Source organism: Acipenser ruthenus, chromosome 26, assembly GCF_902713425.1.
Source record: "Acipenser ruthenus chromosome 26, fAciRut3.2 maternal haplotype, whole genome shotgun sequence".
In the NCBI taxonomy this organism is placed as follows: Eukaryota; Metazoa; Chordata; class Actinopteri; order Acipenseriformes; family Acipenseridae; genus Acipenser; species Acipenser ruthenus.
This window is the reverse complement of record NC_081214.1, coordinates 22,071,384-22,094,101: the sequence shown is the minus strand read 5'-3', so window position 1 is coordinate 22,094,101 and position 22,718 is coordinate 22,071,384. Positions and strand designations below refer to the sequence as shown.

The window sequence follows — 22,718 nt, the reverse complement described above, 5'->3', positions numbered from 1 at the left end:
TCTCATTTAATCAAATCGTCGGCGCGTCAAGGCAAACTGAAAAACTATTCCCAAAGTAACCAGCCGCCCTGCCAACTCCAAACTGGAACTAGAGAGGACGCCGTTGCTCTGGGTTGTGAGGTCGTCTTTCCAGGCCGGAAACAATCGCTTTGGTCCTCCGTTGAAACAGTTCCGTAAGAGTCGGTCACCAGGTTGAAGATGGCGAGTCTAGCCGCTGCTGTTGCTGCTGCTGCTGCGGCGGCGAACAGGGATCCCGCCGTGGACCGGTCCCTGCGATCTGTGTTCGGCAAGTATTACGGCGGAGAAGCGGAGGATCATTTCAAGTTGAGAAGAGCGTGCTCCATAATAATGCTAAGCAGCGTCTTTTGTTGTGCATTGACTAGAAAGTCCACGCTGTGCATGTATCATGGATGTGTGGTTGTTTTTTACAAGCTACATACATACACACACTATATAGAATGGTCTGCAATGTATATGCATCGGTGACTGTTGCGTGAATTCATTATCTGTTATTGTTATAATTAATATGTCTCCGTACTCTATGAAAAACTAAAAATGACCCTGTTTCATAAATATGGCTGAAGCATATTCCTTTGCGTGGTAAAGTACATCGGACAAATAGAAAAATGATGCCTGTGCCATGAGTATAGATACATAGGAGGCTGTGTGGTCCAGTGGTTAAAGAAACGGGCTTGTAACCAGGAGGTCCCTGGTTCAAATCCCAGCTTAGCCACTGACTCATTGTGTGACCCTGAGTAAATCACTTAACCTCCTTGTGCTCCGTCTTTCGGGTGAGAGGTTGTTGTAAGTGATAAAGGCGTCTGCTAAATAAACCATCTGTTACCAGCTGCCCTAGAAATGTGTGTTGTTGAGAAGTTACTTACCTGTTTATTTTGTCCTGTTTTGCAGTGGGTAATATTCCATATGAAGCTACAGAGGAGCAGTTGAAGGATATTTTCTCAGAAGTTGGGCTGGTGGTCAGTTTCAGGTAGGATATTAATAGATTCACGTTTTAATGTAAACATCCTCAATATGTATTTCTTGTAACTGTTTTATGTAGATATTTCAAGCATAAATGTAATGCTTAAGAACTTGGTACAGACATTCCTGAGCACGTATTCTTAATTATGGGTTACAGAACGTTCTGTCATGTTTCCTTTTGCTGTGTGCTTGACCACTAGGTTAGTGTATGACAGGGAAACTGGCAAGCCCAAGGGGTATGGCTTCTGCGAGTACCAGGATCAGGAGACTGCCCTGAGTGCCATGCGCAACCTGAACGGGAGAGAATTCAGCGGGCGAGCCCTGCGTGTGGACAACGCTGCCAGTGAAAAGAACAAGGAGGAGCTCAAGAGTGAGTCCCTGCTAATATAAATGCATTTGCCGTGGAAAGCAATGATCACAACAAGCAATAGAACACTCTCAAAGTGATCAAAATACTAGCCAGGGTACAGGGTCAGTTCCTGTATTTCAATTCCAATTCCTTTTTAAAACAAATTCCTAATTCTAATTCCGATTCCTTTGAAGGAATTGGAATTTATATTTTAGAGATGTAATAATTGTTTGATTGTTCAACTGCTTTTATTTGGAGCCAGTGTATCTGACTAACAGTGACTTCAGTTGAAGTAATTCAAAAGGGAATTGGAATTGGAATTAGGAATTTGATTTGAAAAAGGAATTGGAATTGCAATTGAAAAACAGTAACTGACCCCAACCCTGATACTCGCCTCCGTTTTATATCCTTGGTATATTTTGTCAGGTCATTTTTTTGTATAATTTGTTTCAGTTTCAGGCTGAAGTCTACTGCAGATTGTAATGAATTGTTTTCTCGGCCAGTTGAATTGAATTGCTGAAATGCCAATTCATTCCAAGATGTTTTCATCCGTCCTTGTTCTCTCCAGTCTCAAGAGGGAGCTGGCAGGTCGTTGTGAAGCAGCTGAAGTGTAACCCTTGCTTTGCTGTCTGTCTCAGGTCTGGGCACTGGTGCCCCGGTAATTGAATCACCGTACGGAGAGCCCTGTAACTCTGAAGAAGCCCCCGAGTCAATCAGCCGCGCTGTCGCCAGCCTCCCCCCAGAGCAGATGTTTGAGCTGATGAAACAGATGAAAGTAGGTATCGCCACCAACCGATAACCAGATTCACCAGGGATGATGATCAAACTGGAAAGCGTTTCTTTTAAGTTTATGGGGTTTTTTTTCTTCCTAGTTTAATTGTAATCTGTCATGATGTTAAAGAATGGTTGATCTTCTAGTAAATCCACAGAACGCAGGGGTGCTTGAGTGACTCTCAAGCAGCTTTTTATTTCTCTCCCCAGCTGTGTGTTCAGAACAGTCCCCAGGAAGCCCGGAACATGCTTCTCCAGAACCCCCAGCTGGCGTACGCCTTGCTGCAGGCACAGGTGGTCATGAGGATTGTGGACCCCGAAATCGCACTGGTAAGGCATGCCCATGGCAGAGTGTTCATGCTTCTCTCTGTAAAAAAAAAAAAAAAAAAAAAAAACTACCAGTGGATCAACACACACACATAAAATAACAATAATATATATATATATTATTGTTGTTTTTTTTAGAAAATGCTTCATCGGCCCACGAACATCCAGCCCCTGATTCCCAGCAGCCAGCCTGGTCCTGGATCTGTTCCGAACCTGCCCCTCAACCAGCCCAACCCTCCAGCTTCTCAGCCTCAGCAAATGGTGAGAACAAGTGGCACCTGACTCTGGATAGAAAAGAGAATACTACCTATTTTAATATAACACATAAGAAAGTATGTTAAGTAGATAATGTTTAGGCTCGTTAAAATGTCTTTTAATTAATTTATTTGTGTGTTTTGAAGTGATGGATGCATTACCTATTTTAAAAACCCAGAATTTGTTATAGCCATGAAGTACACCAAATAGATATGTCTGCACTTGGATGCTGTTTATTGTTGCACCCAGCAGCAATATTTAGATTCTTGGCTTTCTGCATACAAATAAGTTACACTTTCTATTTTCACAGTTTATATCATAGTCACTTTAATGCTGTACATGCTCCAAGAAGCTTATCTGTTTGTCCGAATATTTGTGGGAGAGTTTTTCTGAAGGCAGAAGCTAGGTGTAGTCCAGGAAACATGCTTCCTTGTTTCTGGGACCAGTATCTCCACCATGCGCCGGGAAACTTCTTGAAAGCTGTTGCTGGAAGTATGCTGGCATGCTGGTTAGTTTCTAAGTGATCTGTGTATTTTTTGCTGCAATCTTTTCTGCTTGTTCTTCCTTCTCAGGTGGGCATGCATGTGAACGGAGCCCCTCAGATGATGCAGCCTGCTCAAATCTTGGGAGGGGTGGCGGTGCCAGGCCCTCTGGGTCCAGCAGGTAAGAGAGAAGGGGGAGCCGTCTGAGATTCAAACACCAAGCTAAAGCTAGATGAAAGAAATGGTTGATTAAAAACACATCTAGTCACTGCAGTGTTGCTGCATTCATTTTCTTAAAGTAAGCTTTGCCAATTAATCTCAATGTCCAAACTGACTGGCCAAGCTGGCATGTGGTAGGACTGTTCTCTCAGCTTTCAATGTGCACCCACCCCAGTGTGCCACCAAAGGAAAGTTTAAGTAGCATTTCAAAATGTATTCATCTGTGTGGCCACCAGAGGGAACTAGTGTGTTTGTTCTGATATGCAGAGCTACCTGAATATACGTGGGAAGATTTGTCTTGGTAGTCTGCTGATTTGCATTTGCCTGTTACAAACACTAAGCAGGGTATATAGTATATTCTAACTGGACTGAATGGATGCTTTGTGGTTGTGCCCTTGTTGATGCTTGTGTTTTACCTGGATAGGTGGCATGCAGCAGCAAATTGGCATTCCTCAAGGAGGTCCTGTACCAATGGACAGAGGGCAAGGTAAGGAGGCTCTTTACTGTAAAGTATATATGCTTGGTCCACCTTCATTTTAATAGTGTCATAATGAATAGACAGGGGAGGGGCAATAACAAGTGGAAGTGCCTGAAAGCTAGTTTTACTAACCCAGAAAGCACTCTGTTCTGTATGTGTTAGCAAGGTGCCACAAAAGATAGACAATATTTAGGAAACCCATAATGCTGGCAGCAGACACAATTATTACCGTTTGTATAACTATGAGGCAATTCTAAATTCAGTCTTGATGGCTGTTGCATTATAATATGTGGCCTAAGTTGTAGGTATGATCACTATTAAATGGGGACAGTTTTTGCATCTATAATTAGTGCAACAGTATATGTCTTTACATTTTAAGTTGAAGGCATAAAACTTAATTAAGTAATTAAAAAAAATTATATATATCTTTTTTTTTTTATACAATATATATGTAATTATGATGTCCTGGAGTCTTAATTAGTTTAATCCTGCAGCCATTCACCACTGCGAGGTGCTATAAGCTCAGAAAAATGCAGTGAGTCTTTATTTTTCAAGTCACTCAGTAAGCTCAGGTTCTGGCTGGATTGATCTGCTGAGCTGTGGATATACTTTCTATTGAGTGCAAGAAGTTGAGCATGTGTCTTGTTTCCTGTGTTTTATTTCCTGCTGACCCAGGAAGCCTTCAGCACTCGCCTGTAGGACCCGCAGGGCAGGCGCAGATCGAGCGGCCTCAAGGTATCCATAGCAACTCCTACCTCTGACCTCGCAGGGTTAGGCTGTTGTATTATGGGGTGTCTGTATAGCAGGTTAAGAACAAAGGCAGGCACGCAGGCAGGCTGTGAAAAGGTTATTCTCTTATTTGAGACTGGCACAGAGAAAGCTTGAATATTCCAGTGGGAAGTTGTGATTTTAGTACCGAACGCTGGGATCGATGGAGACAGTCTGCGTTTTTAGTTTTTTTTCTGTTTGTTCTTTTGGTGTTGCCAGTTTTTTTTTTCTTTTTTTTTTTTTTTTTAAATTTAGTCGTTGCCAATTAGTTTTTATTATTATTTTCTCCCCAATTTGAAATGCCCAATTATTTTTAGGCTCAGCTCACCGCTACCACCCCTGCACTGACTCGGGAGGGGCGAAGATGAACACACGCTGTCCTCCGAAGCGTGTGCCGTCAGCCGCCCGCTTCTTTACACTCTGCAGACTCACCGTGCAGCCGCCTCAGAGCTACAGCGTCGGAGGACAACGCAGCTCTAGGCAGCTTACAGGCAAGCCCGCACGCGCCCGGCCAGACTACAGGGGTTGCTGGTGCGCGGTGAGCCGAGGACACCCTGGCCGACCTAACCCTCCCTCCCCCCGGACGACGCTCAGCCAATTGAGCGCCGCCCCCTGGGAGCTCCCGTCCACGGTCGGCTGTGGAATAGCCTAGACTCGAACCGGCGACGTCCAGACTATAGAGCGCAGCCTGCACTCTAGCGAGTGCTTTTTACTGGATGCGCCACCCGGGAGCCCCCGTGTGTTGCCAGTTTCTTCACACTCAGTAATAAGTAAAACCCAGACTAAGTACACTTTTCTGAGCTGTGCTGAAGATTTCAAATCAGCAGGAAGTAGTTTTTACCAAAGTCATGCCTTAACAGTGAAATCTATGTGTTTTTATTTATTTTTTTAAACAGTTGTTTCCTTGTTAATCGGTGTGCAGTGGTTTCATAAAAAGCAGGATGCTTGGCATAATCAAATTACCAGATTTCTTTTGAATAAAATCCCCTCCTCCTCAGAGTGGTTGTATATTCATGTATTCCTCAGTAACGGATACAGAGGAGCCCCCAGTATCGCAAGCATGTGAATAACTGGTTATACTGGGTGGGTGGACGTTACCTCAAGTTATTTAGAGCAGGGTTTCCCAATCCTGGTCCTGGGGGACCCCTGTGTCTGCTTAATTCTCAATTACTTAATCAGACTCTTAATTGAACTAGTAATGTGCTTATGTTGTATAGTTAACTTGAAATCTCCAACTGTTTAAAAGCTGAAAAAGGTCTAATGAAGCTAATGAATAGTTCATTTAAGGGTTCAAGGGTTACTTCTGTTGGAAGTAAAACCAGCAGACACGGGTCCCAGGACCAGGATTGAGAAACCTGGATTCAGAGGATCAGAAACTTGGACTAGAAGAGGTTCTGATGTGTCTCTCTGTACGTACTGTACTATAAGAGGTTCTGGTCTGTCTCTCTGTACGTACTGGACTATAAGAGGTTCTGGTCTGTCTCTCTGTACGTACTGGACTATAAGAGGTTCTGATCTGTCTCTCTGTACGTACTGGACTATAAGAGGTTCTGGTTTGTCTCTCTGTACGTACTTGTATATTACTAACGCTTGTTTTTGTATTGGTTTTGCAAAGTATCCGGTGTTCTGTACCAGCACTTTGCACAATTCCACAGCACATTACCGCTCTTTCAAGAAGCCATGTTAATAGTGACTTTTGTGAGCATGCAGGGAAGAAAAAGTCACAATATTCTAGATGACTATTGCATATTATTACAGTGTAATATCAGTGTTACAGACTCGGACATATCCTGTTGTATGCGTACAGATACTTGTGTTTGCACATAAAGGTATTCATTAATGTGTAGTGAGATCTAGTGTGTGTGTGCTTTATTGCTTCTTCCCATTGTCTCCTGTTTTCATGCCTAGCGTGGGGCAGTTGCTGTCCTGTTATCTTTCTCCGGACAGTGCTAACGTTGTTCTTGTTGTTTATTTTGCCCCCCACAGTGCCCATGCCAGACCCCCGGGCCCCCATGAGAGGGGGTCCCCCAGTGGCAGCTGTGCCTCCCCGAGGCTTGCTGGGAGACGGGCCGAACGACCCCCGAGGGGGCACCCTGCTCTCCGTTACAGGGGAGGTGGTGGAGCCCAGGTAGGCTGAGTGTGTGCGCACTGATGCTTGGGGTATTTCACAAACCAAGAATCGTAGGCTATAAACACAGACCACATGGACTGGCAGAGCCTTTGTCTTTGTGATGTCCACCACTCTTTTGTAAGCATTTGGCATGGGAAGTACATTTTGAACAGAACCGAGTTATTTCAGGAACATAGTATTTGGTCTTCTCGACCTGTTTAGTACCCTGTAGAGAGCAGCAGGATTTGCTAATCTTCACTTGGCGAGTTTTAACTCTGCACACGTCTCTCTCTCGCTGTGTTTCAGCCGGGGGGGGTTCATGGGTGCACCACCTCACCAGGGGCCGCCAATGCACCTCCCCCACGATGGACGAGGCCCCCCACCAGACAACCGCATGGCACACGACATGAGAGGCGGCCCCATGGGAGAACCCAGGGGCATGATGGGAGAGCCCAGAGGACCAATGATGGATCAGCGAGGGCCGCCAATGGAGGCCAGGGGTAGGTTACAGTGAAGCAGTAATCAAGAAGTATTATCAGGTTTCTATTAGTGTTTCCCTTTAACTATGAATGTAACGGAAGAATGCCATTGTGTTGCTATTAACCCAGTGTTATAAAGTATACCCATGATGTGTTTCAGGTGGCCGGGATCCCAGAGGGGTCGAGCCCCGGGGTCTTGATCCTAGGGGCCCTGTCCCTGCACCCAGGGTCCCCATGCCCGGTGGAATGCAGGGTCCAGGGCCACACAACATGGGAGCCAATGTGCCTCAGCCTGCCAGACAGGTAGAGATTTCTTTACCTTTCGTCTAACCTGCGTTTCCAGTTTACTACTTGAAGTGGCTAGTCTTGGTGATTTAATGATCGATTTAGAGAAGATATCATTTGACAAGGATCAGGGTGAGTCAAGGTTAGAAACCCACATTAGTCCTGCACCCAGGCTCAGAATTATCAGGAGCAAAGTGTTAAATAAAATGTGCTTCCCTTGTACAACTCCTATTCGTAAACCTAGTCTCCAGTGAGGCTTACAGTGTGCGTGCTGTGGTAAGACTCCAGTGAGGTTAGTGTGCATGCTGTGGTAAGACTCCAGTGAGGTTACAGTATGCGTGCTGTGGTAAGGCTCCAGTGAGGTTACAGTGTACGTGCTGTGGTAAGACTCCAGTGAGGTTACAGTGTGTGTGCTGTGGTAAGACTCCAGTGAGGTTACAGTGTGCGTGCTGTGGTAAGACTCCAGTGAGGTTACAGTGTGCATGCTGTGGTAAGACTCCAGTGAGGTTACAGTGTGCATGCTGTGGTAAGACTCCAGTGAGGCTTACAGTGTGATAAGTGCATAGATTTTCGGGGTCTGATTGTTCAAGGTCAGGTATATAATGTACCTAAAACTTCTGATAATCAGGGCTGGGTACAGTGAGTCCCCCCCCCCCCCGTCAGGTTCAAGAATGAAGAAAAGGCATAACAGGAATACCGTTTGAAAATTACAAATGGACTTTCCTCTGCCAAGAAAAGTCTAAATTGACACAGTTGGGTATTTGAGTTATCTACTTCTAATTTCTGTTCAGGCAGCAATGTGATCACAAATAAAACAATGGCAACAAGAATCCAGCACAGAGACCAAGAGTGATCCCCACACAGTACATGAAGCTGTTGGAGATGACAGGACTACTGATTACACATTACACAGGCCCTCAGCAACGTTACAATCGCCAGTATTATTTATTATTTGTTTATTTAGCAGACGCCTTTATCCAAGGCGACTTACAGAGACTAGGGTGTGTGAACTATGCATCAGCTGCAGAGTCACTTACAACTACATCTCACCCGAAAGACGGAGCACAAGGAGGTTAAGTGACTTGCTCAGGGTCACACAATGAGTCAGTGGCTGAGGTGGGATTTGAACCGGGGACGTCCTGGTTACAAGCCCTTTTCTTTAACCACTGGACCACATGCCATTAGAAGTGTTCTGGTTTCGGAGTCACCTCTGATGTGTTTGTTGTATTGCAGCCAGCGCCCGGTCTCTCTGTGGGGGCGCAGCCGGGAGGTTTCAGCCCTGCCCAGAGTCAGGTGACCCCGCAGGACCATGAGAAGGTGAGCCCTTCAGTTCACTTTACACTCTAGAAAGTTCCCCGTAGTGGTACAGTGACAGGAGAGCTTGTGAAAGTGGTTTGTCAGGTATTGTCAATAGCAGTGTGTGTAACTAACCGTCCTGTCCCCTGTGCGTGTGTCCAGGCTGCCCTGATCATGCAGGTCCTCCAGCTGACCCCCGAGCAGATCGCCATGCTGCCTCCGGAGCAGAGACAGAGCATCCTCATCCTGAAGGAGCAGATTCAGAAATCAGCGGGAGCCCCCTGAGAGGGGAGGGAGGGGAGGTGCGGTGAGGAACAGGCAGGAATTCGATTTTAAACAACTAAATACTGAAGGACGAGCAAATCGCTCAAAAGACTGGTGACAGTTCATTGCAGAGCACCCAGTATGTCTTGAAAAAGGAGAAGTGTTTATACTAGCACTGTGAGACTCTTGCTGTGCATTTACCTGCTGCAATGTACTCTGAATGCATTTGTTTTATTATTAATAATGTAGATTTGTTTTACAGTTTTATTTTTAAATCTGTATGATTAAGACTATAGTAAGACTTCTCGCCGATTTTAAAGTTTGTCTTTGTTAACACACAGAGAGACACTTATTTCCAGTACAGAAAACCAGATCAACCAAGTTTATCTCCTTTTAACTGAAAGTTTCTCACACAGGCCCCATATTTAATGAGTTATGTAACATCCATCAGCATTGCTGGAATTTCAAATATACTTCTTTATCTTCTCAGGGACAGTTTGCTTACAAGTCAATGTAAATACAGGAAATGTTTGCACAAAAGCCAGTTACTCAGAACCGACAGTGTTTTTTTCTTTCGGTCAAAGCCAGTATTGTCAAGGGATAGTCTCCCTGTTTAGCACTATCAGAGATGTGTTTTTCAAATGCTTCTGGTTCGCTTTCTGCCTCAATGTTATTGGTCAACTTTTTTTCTCTTTTTTTATATTCCAGCACCCCTGTATCTGTATGGGACAACTATTTCCATGGAAACATGTCACCTTCCCAACTTGTGGCCCTGTGGGTGCTGTCCTCGTGTTCAACTCCACTATAAAACTTTTTATAGTTGTTGTTTTTTTTGTTTGTATTGCTTGGAGATGGAATCGAATGTTAGCGGAAACAAATGAATTGTTCTTTACAGCTGTAAAGGCTTCAGCAGAAACGATCTGAGGTTGGGCAGTAAGTGGGGTACAGTAAAGATACAGAATGGCTCGGTAGACATTTCATGCTGGTACTGCTTCCTGGGTTAGATTGTTCTAAACACTGTAGCTTGTGCACAACTTTTCCCTTTCATGGTCTTGAGACTGAAGTTGAAATCTGCCTTGCTTGTCTATCTGACCCCTGCTCAAACCCACTGATCCTGGATTCCACCTCTGTGATCTCAGAAGAGCGTCTGTTGAAGTTTCAGTATTCTGAGAATCTTGTTGCTTGTAAACCAACAGTTACACAATAAATCTTTTTTTCTTCTTCTAGATTTGCCTTTGTGTCTTTAAGAAAATAAACTTGTAGTAAGCCGCAAAAAAAAAATAGCTGTGTGAACAGATTCTTTGTATTGAGGATAAGATATAATCTGTAGTGACATTTACTGCACTTTTGGTTTCCCGTTTGGCAGGAATTTTTATATGTGTGTACAGCTCCGTTGAGACATCTTTAATCAGTGTAACTTACTGAAGTCTATCTTACTATATTCAAATGAATAGATACATTTATTTTTTTTAGTGATGCGTAACGTCACTCACCTAACAAGGAAATGCCACCTGGTGTGCAGTTTGAAATAGTGTGGAAAATAACATTCAACAAAGAGGTTAGTGAACAGAAGAAGGAAATGCACTGCCTGGGGATGACTAAGGCGATAGAACCAGGAAACTGCAAGAAAAAAAGAAGACTGTTTTTAGTAATTTGTGGAAAGGTGAAATGACTCATTGGTTTATTGTTTTATCACAAGAATTCAACAGGTAAAAATGTGCAGTTTTGCATATATCTGGGTGGGGTACGTTGTGGTTGTTTGTACATCCAGCTGGCTTTATGTAATGTTAAGAGCTGTCCAATTGTAATGAAACTGGCTAAAATATATATTTCTCACCAGTTCTGTCTGTCAGTAAAGTAGATAGTTTTTTTTTATTAAAAAAACTATTTCAGGAAAGAAATGATTAGAAAGAAAAGGTGCACATATTTCATCTTATACATTTACATTTTACAAAAATTATTATACACATTGTACTGTACATTAAAACAATCAAAGTAATTTTGTTTCTAGTAGTACGATAATTACTCAAATGGAAATCCTGTAGTTCGTTTGTTAAAATTGAACCCTGGTCTCAAGAGACAAAAGGCTAAGAAAGACCTTTTCACATATTAAAAAAAAAAAAAAAAGTCCTTTCTATTTTTAGCACTACCCTTATATTTCTAAGAGGGTGTGTGACAGTATTCATGCATTGTCACAATCCAAAGTCTTGGTTTTGCTTCCATAATTATCTTGTCATCCCACTGCAAGAAGGGTAATTCTGGGCTTGTAATGCAGGTGGAACCAGAGCCCAGGGCTAAAAAGAGGGCAAGGCATTTCCTCAAATGGGATATCTGAGTTCAAGATATTCCTGTAATCCCATCCTACTCTTGACTAACGCTTATAAAACAATAAAAATGAAGTTTAGAGAGGCAAAGGGGCACTCTCTCCACATAACATGCAATTGTTTCTGTTAAATAAATCTGTTTCTGACCTGGGAGGTGAACAGTTCTTTAGTGCGCTACAGGGATGAACTTTTAAAGCCCACAAAGACTTAATCACACACTAGCACCTACATAATTACATTAAACAGTAACGATTATTATATGGGCGTGCGTACATTTACACCTTATTGTGCCATTCAACCAGCATTTTCTGACCAAGCCAATTGAGTCAGGTAAGATTATCTCTGAATGTTTGCAGGAGACCCGTTTTTCTCTTTAATTGACACTGTTGTCCTAGTATGAGTGTTCAGATGAATCCTCCTGATCTGTTGCTGGATCTCGGAGTCAGTTTGACCAGATCAGAAGTTCTCCTTGTTGAAGTAAAACCGGGCTTTGCGAGGATCCACGTCTGAGTATCTGGCACAGCAGCTTTCCAGTGTCTTTCCCAGGGCCTGCGGGCCACACAAGAACACTCCAACCGTCGACCTGCAAATATTGAGAACATGAAACACATTCCATTTACTTTGTCTGTTTCACTTTGACATTTCCAGCAATCAAGTGGAATGTCCTTCACCGGTTACCTCATGTACGTCAACGGAATTACTTTTTACAAATAAAAAAAAAATACATATGCAACCAGTTTACAGCTTTGTGACGAAAGCATTGAAAACAGCGTTTCAGGATGAGCTTTATCTTTGTCCAGTTTCACTGCGGACCACACCAGACACCATAAGCAGCATTTTACTTGTGCTTCAAACCGATGAGTCTCACTTTCATAACCAAACAAATGGAAGTAATGGATACAAACTTACGTGGGGTGGGCGTTGCGTATATCCTCAAATTCCTTCTCCCAGTTTGGCCTCCCGTAATGTGTTTTCTGTTTGAGTCCAGTAACGACATCTGTGTCTTTATCAAAGTGTACCATCACATGAGCAGCCTGGAAGCAGGGAGGGGCAGGGAAGCGTTTAACAAGACTCAAAGTACATTTGGTTGCAGTACTAAGAAATACTAAAAGAAACTTAATAAACCGAATGACAACGTTTTCACTAGAAGTCTTAGTTTGAATGGTTTGAGATTCACTACACTGGAGTATGGACTCCACCCATAATTGAAGTGTAAGTGGTCTATTAATAATCACATTACGACCAGTGGATGGGCGTTCATTATCCACAAATGGGACACTAAGCTTGCAGAGGTGTGACAGTTATTCACTTGCTGAATCTGCAAGCTTAATGTCCCATTCTTGGAAAAGAGAAAAAAAGTTAAAATGACATTAAATAAAGATGTGAGAATTAGAAGAGAGGGAAATAAAAAGAAAAAATGAAGCTGAGAAGATGGTGTGTGGACTTCAGTGGGAAGTATTGTCTGGTATAATGTTATTGTTAATACCGAACAGGTATTCATGGTGCTGCGGCGTGTTGCTCTGATCTGGTGTGCTGGCTGCATATAAAACGGACATGCATGCGTGCAGTTTGATATCGTGGTAGTCTAGTCGAAACGCTTGTCATTGAGTGTCTCGTCATTATTGAGTGTTCAGTAGTTATGGATGATAACACTGCAGTACATACGTGGCTGTGGTCCCAGCCGGTGAGGAAGAGCTTGTAGCTGAGGAAGTTGAGCATCCCCCTCTCCTCCATCTCTCCCTCCAGTGAATGCAACAAGTCCGCAAACCACTCAAAGGCATGGGTCTCCCGACACAGCCAGTAGAAATAGATCTGAAAGTCAATGCACGTAAGGAAGTTGATTCATTCAACACTTAATCATAAAATATGAAGGGAAAAACAAATTGTCAGCTGGACTAAGGAGTTTATTCATGTTTTTACAAGGGTTTCTTTTCTTATTAGTTTCCTGCAGTCTGTTAATCTGTTACCTAGTACTTCTATTAACATTGCCCTTGCAAATGGGAGCATTGTTTTGAGTAAAGCTTTGTTCTGCAAGACACATGCATTTTAAAATGCTGTATGGCTGCTTTCCAGAGTTTTGTGCTTTCAGGAGTGACAACTGTCTTCCCCACATCAAGATGAAGTCAATAATGAGATCCTTGAAAATTACAGGAGATGTGAAGGGGTTTAAAGGGAAGATGCTAAGCTATCTTGACTGGAATTCCTGACCCACCGAACATGTGGGGGGCTGGGTACCGCAGAGTCTGAGAAAAAAGCCTCAAACATTGATGTTAAAAATGGGACCAACTTGAGATCAGAAGATCAGACCAGAACGAATGAATGAGAGAGAAAGAGAAAGACAGAGAGAGAGAGAGAGAGAGAGAGGTTACCTTTTTTGTTCGCAGTTTTTGGTTGGACTCCTTGAATTTGTACCAGATGGACTTGAGAATGGAGGCAAAGGGCGTGACCCCAATTCCACAGCCAACCAGCATGCTGACCTCGTAATCGAAGACATCCTCGCTGGCCGTGCCAAAGGGCCCGTCTACTGCAATCCTGCGTGAGGAGAAACCATCTGTTTTACAAAATGTATGAAAACTAACTGCTACTGTTTCTAGCTGGTTCTAGAACTGTAATAAAAACTGCTTCATTGTTATTAAGCATAGTAAAAGCATAGCACAGTGAAAGCATTGTAAAGCATATGTAAGCATTGTAAAGACCAGCAAGGTATGGTAAAGCATATTAATAAACATGGCAAACCAGGGTAAACTATGGTAAATGCATAGTATAACCATGGGAAAAGCATGACAAAACTGCAAAAATACCATACAAAAACACCATGCTAAATATCTATAAGGGTAGACAAGTTACAAAATCCAAATTTAGTTGCTTCTTCTCCTAATCCACCTGCAGTGCAGCTGGGCCCTGCGGACGGCTGTACTCACTTGGGCAGGAACCCCCCCTTCTCCGCCTCGTTGACCTTGCTGATGAGATCCCTGGTCCAGTCCCCCATGGAGCGGATGTGCACGCTGAAGAAGTCCTCCTCCGGGGCCGAGGTCATGGTGAAGGGGTGCCATTCCAGCTGGGAGATGGAGGGGCAGTTCAAAAACACGTACTGACCCACCTCCATGCTGAAGTTCTTCTTCTGCATCTGCAGCTCCAGCACATTGGAGGGGTGGATCACCGTCTGAGAAAGAGCGAGACACACCAAACACAGCCATCAACTCTCCAGGCCAGATAAGACACATGGCCAGACGTAACAGTGATCCCTGCAGTCGGGAATGCAAAGGAGTGGTCGATGGAGTTGATCTTGGGCTGTTGTGACATACCATGGGCACACGAATGAAACTCACATGCACCCTTTTACCCTTTTAAAATCCACTTATAAAATGACTTGGATGTTTCTTGCATCCTCCTGCTTGGCTGCTGACATTACAATCCCATGTGGTTAGAAGAGTTCAATCAATGGTCCTCATCTCATTTCTTTCCAATCAGGAATATCAAAGTTCCATGTCCATAACGGACCACTTTATAAGCGCAGTAGCACACACAAAGGTGTGGGTGATACAGCTTCACTTCCCAGGTGTTTGAAGGCGAGGTATTGCTTACTGCTTACAAGATGATTGATGTATAACTATGTGCCTTGCTCAATACTTTTCTATTATTAGTGACGATGAGTATGTGTCACTATCCCTCATTTCAGCCCCACTCTGTATTTATCTGTAATTAAGTGAAGAGGCTCTTTACCTTTCTGAGGATGACTTTCTGCAGTGATCGGTAGAGGCGGAGGATTCTTTCAAACACATAGAGAACCATGGGCCCCAGAACCCACATCCAGGTCTGAAACAGAGGCAGGAAAACAGAGGCTACAATCACTTGATAAAGAGGACCAGTTTCTGTTACAGCAACTTTTAATGAGCAACACAGAGGTTTATCAGGATGCCCTGCGATGCAGTATTACTGAACAGGAAGGGAATATAGGGCAACAATAGCAGTTTATTACATTAGCCATAAGCTAAGAAGGCATTACTGTAAAACCTGCATAATCAACTTCAAGTTCCTGCACACCTCTCTTATGCAAATAGCTCGCTGGCCCTCTGCCATGATGTTTGCTCGGCTCTTCTGCTCGGTCGGGGAATAGAAAGCGCACAAACTAGCCTTTCTATCCTTGGTGCAGACAGCACAGTAAAGTGTGTTATTTATTTAACTGTATTTTATAATAATTCGTTTGGATAACAGGTACTTAAAACAATCAATCATAAAATATATTAAGATTCACAAAAACATTTAATCAAACAATTGTAATTGTATTCAGCTATGCAGTTCTTATCCATGTAATTGTATTGAGCTATGCAGTTCTTATGCATGTAATTGTATTGAGCTATGCAGTTCTTATGCATGTAATTGTATTGAGCTATGCAGTTCTTATGAATGTAATTGTATTGAGCTATGCAGTTCTTATCCATGTAATTGTATTCAGCTATGCAGTTCTTATGCATGTAATTGTATTCAGCTATGCAGTTCTTATGCATGTAATTGTATTGAGCTATGCAGTTCTTATGCATGTAGTTAAACTTTAGTTTTTTTAAGTTTGCCTTTGTCTTGCTTCAAAATAAGGCCCTTATTTGATTGTGTTTAGTATTGTCTGCTCTCCCCGAAGCCTAGGCATTAACTATTAACTGCTTCACCTTTTCTTAACAGTACTGTATTTTTCTAAGTGACCAAATAACATAGCAATAAGAAATATTTTCACACCAATTTGATTAAGGAAAATGAACGGCTAACAACAAGCCCTGTAATATAAAATCAAAAAGCCCACATCACAACATGTTTGATTTCTCAGGGAGTTTATTTATTTTTTTTTGAGTGTTTCATAAAGTCTTACCCCTGGCGCCCCTCCTGCAAACTGAGGCATAGGGCACTCTGGGATCTTTCCCCAGTCCAGAGGTCGATCCTTACAGTAGGTGACGTTGTGTTCATACATGCTGTCTTTCGTCTGAGAGCGAACAATACGCCTAGAAAACAAATGAAATAACATGAGCTATTATAGAGCTGAGATTGGTCATTTACTGTGCTGTTGACAACTCACAGCGCAGATCCCTGCCCATTCAGAGCTTTAAATATATCTAAAGAACTGCTTATCCTATTGTGATGAAACTTGGCAAATCATTGAGTGCGTCATCTACATGTCTGTGTCTGTCCTGACTGTCTGCATGCCACACCCACAATACCGTATGAACATGTGCATTGCTGACAGCGCTTGAAGGTACAGGAGCGACAGGGGGGGAATGTCTTGTTAAGATAGTAATAAGCGTCTCACCCAGCCCCGTGGAAGACGAGCCCTGCGAAGAAGATGATGAAGAGATGGTGGGTGTACCAGAAGACCTCGTAGTAGCTGCGGCGGATGACCTCCATGGACGAGGTGATGATGAGGATGAGGGACAGCGTGATGATGACCCCGGTGATCCCAGCGATGGTGGTGAAGGCCACGTACGAGGGTGTCTGTGAGGAGGGGTGGAGGGCAGGGGGGTGGATTATTACACGAGGTCAGACCCCTTCATAAACACAGCCGTCCCGGGCTGCAGAGCCATCATTTAACACTACACGGTGTACTGAACGGTTAAAGGTGTGATCGGAAATAGAAAAGCAAAAAAGAAATGTCAGGGAAAAAGAAGAGGCTTTTTAGCAACAGTAACTTAATCGCTGAAGATAAGGGTGGACACATGGAAGCCTCCATGGGAATGTCAGACTCACCGTGGAAGGGGAGCGGATGGGGTTCAGGAAGGTTTCGTTACTGTGGTCTCCGATCTCCGATAGCTCTGTGCTGAGGTTGTCGTAATCGCCCTGCCTGCTGTTGTTCAACCACTCCAGGTTCAGCAAGTGAGCAATGGTGTGGACAGCTGAAGGTAGGCGAGGGAAGAAAGGGGTACTCTAAATAAATCCAGCACATGCACTTAAAGGTGTGGGAACTAAGGTTTTAAACCCACTGTCCTCTTAATTGGCCAGTGGCCCATTTACCTGCCCTAGGATGGTACAGCGGAATTAAAACTGGAACAGAGAGCATGGGGGCTCTAATAGACACACTAACAAGCTAGAGAGAATGCTCAGTGGTATAAAAACATGACCCTTTTTATGCATGAAATATTGAAATTAGGTGGAAAAAAAGTAGCTTTGGACACATAATAATTTTTTTTCCTTTGCTTTATATGGAGAAAAATGGCATTCTCATATGTCCCCATGTAAAGAATAGAAGATCTTTTTTTTAAAATGTGTCCTGACATAAGGTCATTGTGCATGAAAGGGTTAGTTGAGGTGAGAAAAGCAGTTGATTTTAGGGCTGGCTTCTCCTCCTTCTGTATGCACACATTATTTTTTATTTTTTTTTATTTCTTAGCAGACGCTCTTATCCAGGGCGACTTACAATTGTTACAAGATATCACATTATTTTTACATACAATTACCCATTTAAACAGGTTGGTTTTTACTGGAGCAATCAAGATAAAGTACCTTACTCAAGGGTACAGCAGCAGTGTACTCCACCTGGGATTGAACCCACAACCCTCCGGTCAAGAGTCCAGAGCCCTAACCACTACTCCACACTGCTGCCCAATAGGTGAGAGGGGGTTGCTTACCTGTCATCAGACCAATCATATAAGCCACCAGCTTGTGAAAAGACAGGTTCTTATCCAGCTGCTTCCTCATGGACCTGCGGAAACACTGCAATGCAATGAAGGGGTAGAATGTATTAGAAGCTGATCTGACATCATTATTAATGAGTTGCACACTCTGTATTAACCCTGTTGCTGTTTTCCCCAGGGGTGAGTTACTGACCCACTTATTAACATAACTTAAAAGGTATGGGGGGATTATGTACACTACAGAGTAGAGCTAGTCTTGTAGAGGTGTTGAGATCTGGTACTGTACAGACCATAAGTATGCACTGCAGTGTCTTCTTATGTAAATTAACAAGTTTTATTTTAAAACCAAAACTGACAAATGACTAACAGATCAAGGGAAATAAGTAATGACACATATAGGCAGGTTAGTCACGTTTTTGTCACATTTTGTTCGGCAGTAAGATATGATTTTTTTTTTTTTAAATATCCCACCCAATGCTGTGGGTGGCAGCATCATAATTTAAAAGCACCCCTATGTATTCACATATGTCACATTTACACTTGTATCTGTGTCTTAACGACTGCCCATCCAACTGAAATGAAACCTGGTGTGGTGATTCCTTAACTCACGTTAAACACAGGTCTGCCATTCCCTGACAGCAGCTATACACAACAAGCGTGCTGAGCTTTACAGCATTGTATACCATTAAAAATCGAAAGCGATTAACCAAAAACCAAATGCGATGCTATCCCACTTTCATTTTTCCATGAAGCGCAGGGCACCTTTCTTTTAATACGTGGCTCTCCTTGCTGTAAGCTCCTGTCAGTAACATGTGTGCAGGTGCAATGCTGAGCAACGTGGTGCTAACTGCTTGAAAATGTCACTGTACAGCGCAGCTTGCTGCCAGACGAAATCTCACAACATGTGCTTTGTAATTCATGGCCGTTGTGCCCCATTGCATCTCTGTAATGTATAGTGTGAAGGGGGCAGGCCTCGCTCCCCTTTACCAGCAGCGGTAACTGATGAGAACAGATAGGAATCGTACCGCACAGGATCCTCTGATGAAGGACAGCAGGTTTCGGCAGACTGGGAGCAGGATCAGCAGGCAGTTGAAATTCAAGACGGCCGCCGGCGCCCTTGCCCATGCCAGCGCAGGCTGAAGCAAAAAGATTCATCGGCAGAGATTAACACATGTAGCGATTTTTTTAAGCGTTTTTCCCTGCAAGCAGTAGATGCTGACTACTGTACAAGATCACAAAATAACTTTAAAGATTGCCCTGTTAAAAGAGAGATTCGATTTTTATGACATTAGGAAGCAGACTCCCGCATTGTCCTGCAGATTGCCAAACTCAAATAGGCACAGCGACCTTTGTTACTATCTCTCCAAGAATGAGGAATTAATTCTGAGGTTTGCAAATAATATGGATCATTATTATTTAAAAACAAAACAAACAAACCAAAAAAAAAAAAAAAAAAAACTCCCTGCATTGCATTTAGAGCCAGACGACAAACAAACGTGACGCAAGATTACTGGAGTGAGGCCATGGACTGGCTGAGCTGGGAGACTGTACTACTCTCACCCTAGCAGAAACACGTCACAATCGGGTGCACAGTAACACGATATTTCAATGTTTATAAATGCACCGTCACATCATAAAAGAATATACTTACTCCGAGGAGGTGCCGTGTGTAAAAGAACTGTGGTCCCAGGTCATAGAAAAGGTAAAAGTACACAAAGATGAATATATTGATTCCCATCCAGACCACCTGAATAAGAACAGAACAATCAGCATACGTGTATATACTTAGATATGAACATAAGGAACGTTTGAAGGCACAGTTCCGGTAATTGACCACACATTATTGTTTCTGTTTTTTCCATTACTGTTACCGTAGCAGTGTGTTGTAATAATATTAAAGTGACAGCGTGTAGTATTCAGAACCCCTAATAAAGGGCACAGCTACGATAAAAACAACAACATGCCTATTAGAATAACACGTCATACCATCAGGCTAGCTACTAACCAAATGTACTGCAATTGAGAATTCAGCATTTGAAATTTATTAAGAGATCTAATACATATATTTTGTAGCATTATAATACAAAAGCTACAAAATTGTATTGCTTTTAATGGAAGTTATGATAGTTCATCGTTGTCCAGTGATTATATCGACAACACAGAATTACATTTCTATAATAAAATAATATTATTGCTATCATGACGAGTCAAAGGGAAATGTCGGATACCTTTGCCACAGCGGGTGTAATAAAGAACGAAATTAAACACAGCGAGAAACTATTCATATTGCTTGTGCCCCACCTGCAATTATTTATACCTGCTCTAAAGAAACGGTACCATAGATTTGAAACGAGAGTTAGGCTCATGGCTGTGCTGTGATTTTAGATTCTTGTCATTTCTTTAAATTCCAGTTTTCTTCTATATATATATATCGGGATAGATTAAATGATCAATACTATTCGGTACTGCAGTTCTCGCAGAATATAATTTAAACACCGAAAGAAGCTCTATCAACTCATCGCTGTCTTTTTCACAATGGATCGGTAGAGAATGATATTTAAGGTGGTATGTATCAGATACATTATGTTTGACATTTACTGTTATAATTACTGTTATAAATGTTATATCGCTTAAATATGCACTTATATGGAAATAAATGATTCGACAATGTTATACATGAAAAACAATGGATTTAGTTCGACAAATGAAAGGTTATTTTCCTGCGCGAAATGGGTCAAAACATACCTGCGTACACTACTGCTGGGGACGAGAGATTGAGCGACCTTCTGGTTATTGCGAGCTAGCCGGACAAGCAAAAACATGAGACTTACAGGCTGGTGATGACAAATTTGCCAAGATGAAAGCGAGACGCTGTCCCCTTTTATTTTAGTTTATTCGTGATGTGTAAACATGTTATTTAAAACTTTGCTACATATTTTTTCTTTCGACATTCACAGGAATGCGGTGCTTATTTAGCAGTTGATGTTAATTGGTTTATATTTGATACAAAGTGTCATTCTTTGTGGAAAGCAGGTGAAATATATCAAAACTTTACCGCGAGGTTGTAAGCATGTATCAAATCTGGTGAGGTGTATTCGGATGGACGCTCTAAAATAAAGCATTAAACTGCATTCTAACCCCTGGCTCTTTTGGTAAAGCCCATGCAATGATCTGAAATGAGTAGCCTAATGTCCATAAAACGATTAAAACACACATGCTGCGCCGCTATGTGTTCAATGTACCAGAAGTTAGAGTATGTAAATGTGAAATGCGTACTTAACTGGGATATCGAAACCCATCAGCAGCGCATTTCGGTTAGCGTTAAAGCCTTTACCCACTTTTAAAACACAAACGTTTCCGTGAAAACGACGACCGCAACGTTACACACTTTATTACTATAAAATGAGACTAAGTTGAACGACATTTTCGAGTGTGTTATAAATCAGCGCCGTGCTATAAAAACACTTGCACTGCGGATTGTGTATCATTTATTTTAACAATAAGAATGATGTGGCAATTACTGCCTTTTTTTCCCCTCTGTTCTCGTTCATGATGCTATTTGGGACAGAGAATGTTTTGATATTAAGTTTCAAAACTATTGCGCATGAAGTCATCGTGTTATGTAATTTTTATGGTGGTATTATAATGTTCAATAAAAAAAGGTAATGTAAATAAACTCTGTAGATATTGATGTTTAAGCTCTTCAATAATTACACTATTATTCAATTCTTTGACTGTTCTCTTAAAACTATAATTTCACTGGACTCAGTGCTGTCGTCTCCTGGTTTTATTATGAACGTATCTTTTTTTTAATTACACGCATTTTACAGCTGCATCAGGTTATAGCTTGCAGACTCATTTTAACATGCTGTAATGTTTTGGTGTTATGAATATTAATAATCTTTCGATAGCATAATAAAAAATAAAGTGTAAAAATGTAAAAAAAATAGAAAAAAATTAAAAGTCATTGTATAATTTAAAATACAGCAGGATACAATGCAATAATAACGACAATACAATGTCTTACCAGGATAAGAGCCGACAGTCCATGGTTAACAACCCAGTTGCCCATGTCGTTGTGTTTTTTGGAGACGTGTTTGCAGTTTTCTGTATGAAGTGAGAAGCGGCTCGGTATTTGTCTGTTTAAATGCCCGAAGCTGTCTGAGACCACGCCTCAACACAGGTATGTGTCTTTTGTTGGTGGATAATAAATGAAGCGATTTTTCTGATTGCGCAATCGAGGAAATACGAGTCAATTTACACTCTGTACATGGCACTAAACAAATGGATTCCTGGCGAGGGTAATGCGGTCGACGAGGCTGTCAATAAACGATGGCTGCGGTGTTCATTTTGGTTCAAAAGGTCCAAAGCGCATCGCCTCGGTTGCTGACCACCCTCCCTCACATAGTTGTGTGTTACTGTGTTTTTGCTGGACTTGTCGCTTAACTGCCCAGGATTAAAGTAGTCCAGACCCAAGCCCGCCCAGGTCTCATTCTGCAGTAACAGGTGCCCATTGGGCCAGTTTCTTTGGCGTTGCTATGGGTTACGTCTTCTGACGGTTAAGTACAAGCAACCTAACTCATTTGACCTGTGACCTCGTTCCAGCCCAAGTGGACCAGACTCTGGAGTTTTCATTTTGCTGATATGTATTTATTTAAATAAACGTATAGCTATAATTATTTAGTAAGGCAAAAAAACAAACAAACAAAAAAAACA

General features: G+C 42.3%; 2 protein-coding genes across 5 annotated transcripts; one reads left to right on the top strand and one right to left on the bottom strand.

Annotated features, from left to right (window-relative positions):
- The first annotated feature begins 146 nt into the window (after positions 1-146).
- On the top strand, positions 147-10,290 carry LOC117430685 (cleavage stimulation factor subunit 2-like). Of its 4 annotated transcripts, none has more exons than XM_059000584.1 (15): positions 147-286; positions 910-988; positions 1,182-1,351; positions 1,969-2,105; positions 2,312-2,431; positions 2,567-2,689; positions 3,256-3,346; positions 3,809-3,871; positions 4,538-4,597; positions 6,617-6,758; positions 7,047-7,240; positions 7,380-7,522; positions 8,738-8,821; positions 8,963-9,102; positions 9,773-10,290. In XM_059000584.1, the coding sequence occupies exons 1-14, from the start codon at positions 199-201 to the stop codon at positions 9,083-9,085; spliced, it is 1,617 nt and encodes a 538-aa protein (XP_058856567.1). In that variant the 5' UTR covers positions 147-198; the 3' UTR covers positions 9,086-9,102; positions 9,773-10,290. The 4 variants fall into 4 exon arrangements, with proteins under 4 accessions (XP_058856567.1, XP_058856568.1, XP_058856569.1 ...); XM_059000585.1 differs by having other exon boundaries at positions 8,963-9,107; XM_059000586.1 differs by having other exon boundaries at positions 8,963-9,118.
- A 135-nt stretch (positions 10,291-10,425) lies between these two features.
- Positions 10,426-22,525, bottom strand: LOC117430449 (cytochrome b-245 heavy chain-like). Its single transcript, XM_059000583.1, has 13 exons — positions 22,030-22,525; positions 19,654-19,749; positions 19,028-19,138; positions 17,997-18,081; positions 17,119-17,264; positions 16,685-16,866; positions 16,250-16,379; positions 15,112-15,204; positions 14,310-14,551; positions 13,758-13,920; positions 13,054-13,200; positions 12,298-12,422; positions 10,426-11,971 (listed from the first exon to the last, which is right to left on the bottom strand). Exons 1-13 carry the CDS (start codon positions 22,072-22,074, stop codon positions 11,845-11,847), a joined length of 1,692 nt encoding a protein of 563 aa, XP_058856566.1. The 5' UTR covers positions 22,075-22,525; the 3' UTR covers positions 10,426-11,844.
- Between the last annotated feature and the right edge of the window lie 193 nt (positions 22,526-22,718).